This window comes from Lupinus angustifolius, chromosome LG20 (assembly GCF_001865875.1).
Source record: "Lupinus angustifolius cultivar Tanjil chromosome LG20, LupAngTanjil_v1.0, whole genome shotgun sequence".
NCBI lineage: Eukaryota > Viridiplantae > Streptophyta > Magnoliopsida > Fabales > Fabaceae > Lupinus > Lupinus angustifolius.
Genome location: NC_032028.1, coordinates 2,155,440 through 2,165,842, shown reverse-complemented (window position 1 = coordinate 2,165,842; position 10,403 = coordinate 2,155,440). Strand labels below are relative to the sequence as shown.

The 10,403-nt window shown below is 34.5% G+C and overlaps 1 protein-coding gene across 1 annotated transcript; it reads right to left on the bottom strand.

The window, feature by feature from the left end:
* LOC109335872 (transmembrane protein 120 homolog) lies at positions 2,911-9,617 on the bottom strand. The gene is made up of 10 exons (XM_019572116.1): positions 9,199-9,617; positions 9,026-9,104; positions 8,595-8,689; positions 8,418-8,522; positions 8,255-8,334; positions 5,195-5,285; positions 3,972-4,079; positions 3,614-3,700; positions 3,362-3,430; positions 2,911-3,228 (listed from the first exon to the last, which is right to left on the bottom strand). Exons 1-10 carry the CDS (start codon positions 9,406-9,408, stop codon positions 3,097-3,099), a joined length of 1,056 nt encoding a protein of 351 aa, XP_019427661.1. The 5' UTR covers positions 9,409-9,617; the 3' UTR covers positions 2,911-3,096.

Sequence of the window (10,403 nt, the reverse complement as noted above, 5' to 3'; positions counted from 1 at the left end):
ACCTTGTTGAGCCAACACATCCTTAACCCTCCTTTGCCACAATCCGAAATTACCAGTTCCATCGAACTTCTCCACCTCGAATTTGGCACCTAGGTTAAGAGCTATATGATACCAATTGTTGGGAACAAGCGAACAATCAAATAGTAAAGAGTATAGAGACAAGAGAATAACACAAGAGATTTGGTAATGAGGTTCGGTCAATTGTGCCTACGTCCCCAGAAGCGTTGAGCGACTACCACTATATATTATTAGAGAATTAGGCTTTGTGTTTGACTATTTCTCTCCTTGTTACATTAGGTTTACATAACATAAACATATAGCCATCTACCCCAACCCCTTTACATCAGCCCAAACCCATAACTTGTATTGCTATTATCTAGAGATATGAGTCATTGCACAATATAACCAATGTTATATACTGGACTCAAGTCCATTGTTATAATGTGCACTAGATATAAGCACAAAAAAGAAACACTTCATGGGTAGGTCGGCCCATGAGTGTGTTAGGGTTTGTAATCCTTATTCTCTAATAATATCTTGGTAGCCGCTTAACGCTCCCGGAGATGTAAGCACAATTGACTGAACCCCGTTAACAAATTCTCTTGTTTCTTCTCTTCTATTTATTCTATGCACTTTATTTGATTGCTTGTGGTCAACGTTGTGCAATGATCGCTTCCACTGCACCAACACATTACATGATGCATTTTTATTATTTCTACTCTAAGACAATGCAATGTAATTAATTTAGAGTAAATTATAATGACATAATCCTCATTTTGCCTTACATAAACTACTCATAATATATACATAGTTATAATGACTATCCTTAAATGAGAGAGAATGAAAAGAAAGATTTTATGAGTGGAAAGAAAGAGATAAGAAACATAGTTGAGTTGTAGAGTTGTTTGGTAGAAGAGAAACAAGAGAGAAAGAGAAGAGAGAAAATGTGAGTTTTCTTATATACACAATTTTATCCTTGCACATGTATGTAATAATGTGAAGTTGGTGGGGTAACTTAGTCATTTCCAAAAACTTTCTTCTCCCTTCTTACCTTCTTCTTATACTTGAAGAGAATAAATTTGGCATGAGACTCGCCATATTTTTTCTCTCTTCTCTATTTCATTCTATAACCAAAGGAGAGAACTTTACCAACTTCTCTCGCTTTCTCTCTCCTCTTTTTATCTCATCTCATATTCACCTCAACCAACTGAAGGCTAAAAGTCATTATCTCCTAATTTTTTTAGTTCATTACACATTAATAAGTTTAAGGAGATGTTTAAATCATTTTTATACTATATTGTAACAAACCAAAATTAACAAAAACATATTAATTCTTATAATATTTGGATATATCTTTATAATATATCATATTTTGTTTACATTAATTATACTTATCATCTTCTTTTTTTTTATATAAGATTTCACATATCCCTCCATATAAGATAGTTACTATAATAATTTGGGTATAATTTATGTATGTGTAAAAAATAAATGTGTAAATGGGTGCAAATTTAATGTACTCAATTGATAATAGTCCATAGAAATATTTAAAACTGCAGCAAAATTAAAGCATATAAAGTATTGGGCCAGGCCCATGTTTTGCGTGACTTTTACATTCAATTACGCGTTTTATTTACGTCACTCCAAACTATATATATTGCTTTGTTTTTGCCTGTGACAAACAATAGAGAAATGCATTCAGAGAGAGAGAGAGAGTAATTGGGGTATTTCAATTTCTTCGGGTCTTTGTTTCGAGGCGATCAATGAAACATGGTTTAACTGTTTTCTCTATTCTTCTTTTTTCTATTTCTCTGTTTTTCAGTTTTCAGTTTTAATCTTTGAACTGTTTTTACTTATTGTTTTGACGAAAGTGGCATCTTCGTCAAGCAATTCAAAGCCCTAATTTTTTGAGGCAATTCCTTCGGTTGTGTCGGTCATGAGATTCAATCTTTTTGTTTTTCCGATAATGGTTGAAACTTGAATAGATAAAGAATTTGATGAATTTGTGACATGTTCCGACCATTTGTAAGTGCCATATATTTCTTAGTTCTCTTTCTCTCTCGATCTTGGATTTATTTGACAAAGCTAACACTGTTCCAAATCCCTAAAAATGTTATGAGGCAATTTTTCGATTGTGGGTTGTGGCTGTAATGAAATAACGTTTCAAATGTTCAAGAATGTCATGGAATAACGTTTCAAATGTTCAAGAATGTTCATTTTTGGTGGATTGCAATTGTGGGTAAATGATCTTGGTGGAATAGAGAGAGAAATATAGTGTTTGACCTTGATTCCATGGATTGTAGATTTCTATTCTTTCTACAATTTAAAATTATGATGAAACCCTAATTGCATGGATGGCTCTAAATATAATTGCATAAGGATTCATAATTCTAAATGATGAAAACCCTAATTCAAATGCGTATGTTTTCTTTAATTCTTTATTAATAATATAATTTGGGATGCTATGCTTGGACCATGATGCTCCTAAATGGTATTATTTGCATTTTGAATGCAAAATGACCGTTTATTCAGAATGTAAAAATTTGAACGGATGTTTTTGAGCTTGGATTAAATACAAAATAAATGATTGGAATAATATGTCAGTTTTATGACCCTAAATGCAATTGCAAAATGAATTAGCATTGTGTGGCTTAGATGACCCTAAATGTTACTGCAACAATAGAAATGCTTTATTTTTTTTTATTTAAGCTGGTTTACTTTTGAGCCTGGAGGACCATAAATTTGAGGTGTGATAAGTGAACAGTGCCTGCAAGTTGAATTCTTTATTCATTATCTGTGAGTAGATGGTGTTCTCAGATGGTGTCTTTGGTATTGTCTTCTATAAAGCAGAGTCAAGGTGGTATACTATAAGGTACTTCAATTGGTTAAACAAAAAATAGAGTATAGCTAGAGTGGTTAACAGAAATTGCAAGACATGAATTATTATTTTGATCCAAATTTATGCTTATCCTTAGACATATTAAATGATTAATGCTACAAACAAAGCCAAATTGATCACTAGCTTGAATTGTGGTCAAAACTGAAACAAGTGCAAAAAATCCACATCCTATTAAAGATGAAGAAGTCACAAATGTGCTAATTCAGTCTCTGCTTGCCCTTGTTTTTTATCATCTTTGCCTTAAATCTTGACTTTACCATCAGAATCTGTACTGTATTTATGAAGTTCCCAACAGCCATCAAGATCAACAGGACACCACAAAATATTACCTGCTCCAAGAGTATACCTATCAATATATGGCTAATATATGCTACAAAATATAACTGAGTTCATTTTTTTCTGTTTTGTCCCTTGTTGCACAAAGTGAAGAAGTAAAAATACCAAGCACAAGCAAAGTAGTACCTGCCACTCATAAAAAACCCCAACAAATGCAGTCTGGAGCAGCAACAGTCCAACATAGGCCTCAAATCCCTAAACAGAAATAGGAACACAAATATAATTCATTGATGTCAAAGCAAAATGCAAGCCAATTTCCGGTCGAAAAAAATGTGAGTAAAGCATATATTTTCAGTTTTTAAGCAAATTAACAATGAAGAACATACAGCGCCAGAGCAATAAGCTTAAGGCAAGTTCTGGGTCAATCTGTGAAGTTACCTGCAATATGAAAAGTATGGGACACAGTAACCACACTTGGCCATCCACTCCTGCTGTTTCCCCCCATACCACATCCATCCTCTTAGCCTACGATTCAGACGAAAGCAAGGATCAAAACTGTGCACATATTATCGACATTCCGCGATAAAATTAATACGACACGAAAAGGGAAATTTTAATCATGATTGCGAACAAATTTACAAGGTTTTTATGCTAAAATAACACCACATAGTGGCCCCAAGAGGTGGGAGGGGCTGAATAAGTAGAATGATAGAAAGTTTGTGTTATGGTTAAAATATAACTAAAATTGACATAGTAAGGAAAAAGCAAGTGAAAATATTTTATTCAACAGTGCTACCTTTCCCAATGCAATGCGAGTATAAAGTCTCTGGCGTTGATATCTATTTTGCAAAAGCATTGCAACTCCTTGCATCATAGCCCACTGTAGGAAAAGTTGTACACCTATCTGCACATGTTATGTTATTGAGACATAAATGATAGGCACATAGCAAAGTTAATAGGAAAGAAAGGAAGAAAAAACTATATGCAGAGGGGAAGAAGGAAACTCACAAGAGCCATTACCATAGCACAATAATGATGATATATCCACCTGTAACCATATAGCAAGCTTATTTGCCAAAAGATTTAGTCCCATGTACACCAGTCCCTGCCCTTCCCCAACTGCAATTTGCTATGCAAGGATGACAATGTTAGGAGGCCCTAAATAAAGTTGATGTCCTCCCCTTTCATTTCTCAACCATTCGCGGGACAAAGGGGTGATGACTGATGAGAAAAGAAATTGCTAAGAGAGGGGAGAAATCCTCTTTTAAAAAGACAGAAACATCAAATAAAGAACGCAAGCTCAAAAGAGTGAACTGGGAAAGTAAAGGAATCCCATTTAAAACCTGTGAGCTGAAACTCACAAATAGACAGAAGCAGGCATGTGCTTCAGAATAGTATTTGTATAGTCATCGTCATTTTAGGATCTCTTTATTTTCTTTAAATAGTACTTTGTTCATCCATAATGGAAGAAATGAAATGAAATGAAATATCAATATTATCTTCTAGTATTATCTCTTTCCTTGGGAGTAGAATAACTAATAGCTTAATTCTTTGATAGGAGGAATTTGTTCCCTATCACATTGTTGGTTTTGTTTCAGGTCACAAAACAGCTAGAACCTTTCTCTTTCTAAACTCCATCTTACCTGCTATAGTAAGCCTAATAGTAGCACTTCTAGTTAGAGAAATTGGAGTCACAAGTCCTAAATATATAAATGTTGGTTTTGTTGTTATGTTTGTTATTACAATTGCAACTGGAATATATGCTGTGATCAGCAGCTTGCAGATTGTCAGAAGTAAAATATCTCCATTGGATAACTTGATTGTTATTCTAGTGACCCTTATGTCACCTTTATTAGTTCCAATTTTGTTGAATATCAAGGAACTAGTAGAGTCTTGGAAAACCAAGAGAGTACACCTATCTGCACATGTTATTGAGACATAAATGATAGGCACTCACCTGCTTTTTTTCACAACTATATGAAGAAAAAACTATATGCATAGGGGAAGAAGGAAACTAACCTGCTTTTTTTCACAACCTGGTTGTCCTTTAATTTCCCAAGTGAGACTCACAAGGGCCATTACCATAGCACAATAATGATGATATATCCACCTGTAACCATATAGCAAGCTTATTTGCCAAAAGATTTAGTCCCATGTACACCAGTCCCTGCCCTTCCCCAACTGCAATTTGCTATGCAAGGATGACAATGTTAGGAGGCCCTAAATAAAGTTGATGTCCTCCCCTTTCATTTCTCAACCATTCGCGGGACAAAGGGGTGATGACTGATGAGAAAAGAAATTGCTAAGAGAGGGGAGAAATCCTCTTTTAAAAAGACAGAAACATCAAATAAAGAACGCAAGCTCAAAAGAGTGAACTGGGAAAGTAAAGGAATCCCATTTAAAACCTGTGAGCTGAAACTCACAAATAGACAGAAGCAGGCATGTGCTTCAGAATAGTATTTGTATAGTCATCGTCATTTTAGGATCTCTTTATTTTCTTTAAATAGTACTTTGTTCATCCATAATGGAAGAAATGAAATGAAATGAAATATCAATATTATCTTCTAGTATTATCTCTTTCCTTGGGAGTAGAATAACTAATAGCTTAATTCTTTGATAGGAGGAATTTGTTCCCTATCACATTGTTGGTTTTGTTTCAGGTCACAAAACAGCTAGAACCTTTCTCTTTCTAAACTCCATCTTACCTGCTATAGTAAGCCTAATAGTAGCACTTCTAGTTAGAGAAATTGGAGTCACAAGTCCTAAATATATAAATGTTGGTTTTGTTGTTATGTTTGTTATTACAATTGCAACTGGAATATATGCTGTGATCAGCAGCTTGCAGATTGTCAGAAGTAAAATATCTCCATTGGATAACTTGATTGTTATTCTAGTGACCCTTATGTCACCTTTATTAGTTCCAATTTTGTTGAATATCAAGGAACTAGTAGAGTCTTGGAAAACCAAGAGAGAAAGATTAAGGGTGTTTCATTTTAATCCGGAGGAGAACACACACGAGGAAAGGAATGAAAATGAGGTGAAAGAGGCCTAAGATAGCAGAGAAATTCAAGAGGTGTTCATCTTTGGGTTCAGGACATTCCTGAGGAGTTTTCATGCAAGAACCCTGATGCAGCAATAATGCTAGACCGTATTGTAAGGCTCCTGACAAATCATTCCCTTGTTGATTGTATTGTGATTAATGATGAATATCAGAAAGAATAAACCACAGTGAATCTGTAATTTCAATCCACCCAAATGAACCAAACACTGTCACCAAACAAACAGAGATGATTACAAAACACCATATTCTCCCTAACCACCAAAACCTCAAAACCGTGAGAGAAAAAAAGCATAAAGTGAAACTTACATGGATGCATCAAATGTCATACAAACAGTCCAAACAACATACTTGAGTATTGATGGCTACTCATATGAGAGCCTTTATGACACAATACAAATGTCAATGAAAAGGCCCCTCTGATGCCCAAACATATGTACCAAATAGTTAGTGCTAATCAGAGAAAGCATCACAATCCAAAGGAAAGTCACGAATTAGTGGTACCAATAGTAATGAAACTGTGGCATCAGGATTTTCAGGAAGGTTCACCATAAAAAATGGTTGAATTAAAAAATAAAAAAGCTGAAGAGTTTAATCTCCAAATGTGGGGCATAGAAAGTAAAAAAAGGTGGTCAAGTGCACGAGGTTCACACCTAGTGGGTTTTGGGAACGATAATACATAGGCCTTACCCTCGCAAGCGAAGAGACTTACACTCTTAATGTTGTGCCAAGACTCACACTCTTACTGTTGCGCCTCGACTCACACTCTTGGGGCATAAAAAGTATAAAAATAAAAACAAAAACTGATGATGCAAAATAAAGATACCATAATCACAGGTATCTTAGATAATGAGGATCCAAAAAAAGTGGACACTTCAAGAAATGACAATCTTGAGTAGAAAAATAAAACTCAAAAGTATGTATATCGCGCAAGGTAAGCAACTGATAAAAACAGGGAGAAAGAACCTAAAAGGAATCCGTAATCACAGTTGTCCCAGAAAGGAAAATGGATCATAGCTACTTCCAAAGCAAGCAAAGAAGAGAAAGAGGGCAGTGCGATAAACTTTCTGGGGCTTGAGTTGAGGTAGTAGCAAAGTCACCCCAAAGCTCTTGATCACCCCAAGTCCCGACTACTTTCTCACTAGGACGGTGTCTACGGACACGATAATCTCCCTAAGTATCACTTGATGGATACAAAACATGTTGGTTTGAAAGGTTGATGAATCTTAGGTAGTCAATAGCACTGAAATAGAGGAGGGTAGCAAGATTTGGGCTGTTCCTCACTACGCCATGGTGGATAACAGAAAAGATGGCCATAAAAACGATCGTAGGTCAGATTGTGGCGGAATTGTAAGTCAAATCGCAGGTCACGACCCACTACGTTTTTTGGTGCGAGTGGAACCCTAATTTTAGAGGGAAGTCTTTTTTGCCCCTTTTTATGTGTACCAGGTTTCTCCCAGGGTTTTAGGAAAATAAACCTTCTCCTTCTTTCCCTTCTACTTAACACGTTGATTTACCCAGGCCGCATGATTTTTAGTCGACTCGACTCTACCTTTCTTCTCTATTCTCCTTCCTAATTCCACTATACATGTTCGGTTGCTTACATATTCTTCATCAACATAAAACAAAACTGCAAGGCTTTCTAAATCACGAACATACCCCATCTTTTCTCAGCAGGATTTTTCCTTGGCCCCTAATTGTTTGTTTCATAATCTCTTTACTGATTCTCTTATGAAACTTGTTGAATCCAATTTTGACATCATCTTTGTTTGGTTGAATTTCGTGAGATACAACTCTGTTATGGACTCCAACTTCAATTAGTTCTAAAATCTATAATACTCTTATCTTGATTATTAGTTAGTAATGCGTCTTTAATATAATATATTTCAGTATTATTGTGTATTTATATGTTTAGGCTATAATGTTTTTGGGTTGGCCGCTATCCATAATTTACTAACTAGGATGAAAATAATATTCCCATCAGAAAGGCTACATATAGCAAAAGAGTGTAATGTATGTACCATGGACGAATATCACTTCCATTGACTCTCAATATGTTCTCTCGGAATGCCAAACCGGCATAAAGGAATAGCAGCCATGCCTGACAAAGGATAATACCCAAATGACAGATTAAGTATGAATGTTTTATCATGTAATGAAAGAAGAGAGGGTGATATGAAATACCTGGTAAATCTGAACTGGGAAAGCTGGCAAGCATCCATCCCAAACCCAAGATCGTAGAATAAGCAGTATTGCTGGAAAAAGGAGGAACAACAGGGCAGTTCTATCCTGAACATAAGAAGTGTCATTACACCCAAAAAATGATACTTTCTAAGTTTAAGTGACGAGAAGAGAATATACTCTGTAACTGTTGTATTCCTCTTTAACCTTGAGCTGAACATCCTTCTTGGAAGCACACACATTAATAGGTCCCAGAAACATCCTAAGAAATTTTCCTAAAGTAATTGACATACAGGTCATAGTTATAAATTCAAATCGTTTCCTAGAAATTCGACAAAGTTTTAAGCTGACTGTCGACTATCTAACACACTCTTCTTCTTTTAAGTTAGTTTAGGACGGACTATGTATAATGATATTCTTCATTTACTCTTGAGTAAGAAACTAATTTAGTATGTGGCCGCCCCTCCCAACATGTGTTACTCTCAGGAACCGAATCCTTTTGGCGTGTCTGGGATATAGTGGGCCTTACACCACTAGACTAATGCATTGTTGGTGTATAATGATATTACTAGTAAAGTGAAAGTAATGAATAAAAGTGGGATGGAGCAAACCATGAGCATGGCCAGGAAGAAGGGTAGCAGCGTCACCATCAACCATGATGCATCTTGCTCTTTGCAAATCTTCATCCAACTATAAACATTTGGGATCCAATTAATCAAAATGAAAATGAAAAAAAAAACATGATTGAATAAATAAGCACAGTAAAGTAAAGTAAAGTAGTAACCTTATGAACTAAAGTGGGGTTGTTAGGGAGAAGAGAATAAAGAGAAGAACGAAGGGAACGAATTTTGGAATGAAGAGAAAGGGCACGTTGTTGAAGTAATTGTTCATCAATTGTGGTTTTTGAAATATGAGCTGAGACTGAATCCTCAACATCTTTTGCTTCTTCAATTACCTTTGCTATCTCTTCTTCTATCTTTTCAGAATCCTCCATTGTTTCTTCTTCTTCTTCTTCACTCTTGATCTTCTACAACAATCCTCAATCAACCACTAATATTCATACACAGATTCACCCAATCAACAAACACCACTAATTTATTCTCGGATTTTGCTCTCTTTTATTACTTTTTGTTCTGTTTCAAATCCCAATAACAGTCCATGATGCTTGTTCGAACCAAAATGAAAATAAAACATGTTTTTTGTTTTAAAAAAATGAATGTTTGAAGAAATTAATCATTAATATATAAAATTTGTAATAATATATTGTTTTTATTTTCTTATTGTATTTGAGAATTGGTAGGAAACATATCATTTATTTTAGATAATAATAAAATTCATTTTTGAAAAAATATGTATGTATTAAAAGTGTATGAATTTTATATAATATTGTTATATTAGTCACATTTGATATTTAATTATCGTTGACTTTTTACAAAAAGTAATCTAAATAAACAATAAATAATATAATGTGCATATAAATTTTTACACTAACAATATATAGATTTTATTATGGTTTTAATTAATTGAAATAAGTAGGAAAACAGACTCGCTGTAAAGGAGGAGAGTCATGTTCTATAGAGTATAGACTGCAGTTTAATTCACTTTGTTTTTATTTTAAGCTGAAAAATAAATCAATTTTTTGAATCACTTTTCTCATGATAAACAAGTATACAAGTATAGAAAGCTAACTTCTATATCTAATGAGTAGGTAACTGTGATTTTCAAAAACAGGAAGCGGTTGTACTTCACTTCCATTGCCAAACAATTTGCATTGATAATTGCTTTCAACCAATAACAACACATCATGTAGTCAATTAGAGTTGTACATATAGGAAATGGATCCTCTCCGGTGCGGGATAGAATGATGACACGTGGCCAATTTTTTTTTAACGACTATAATTACATGTTATTTTTTATTAAAAATAAATAAAAACTCTTTAAAAAATTCTCAACCTCATATTCCAGTATTGGTTTCTCCACTGGAGAGGA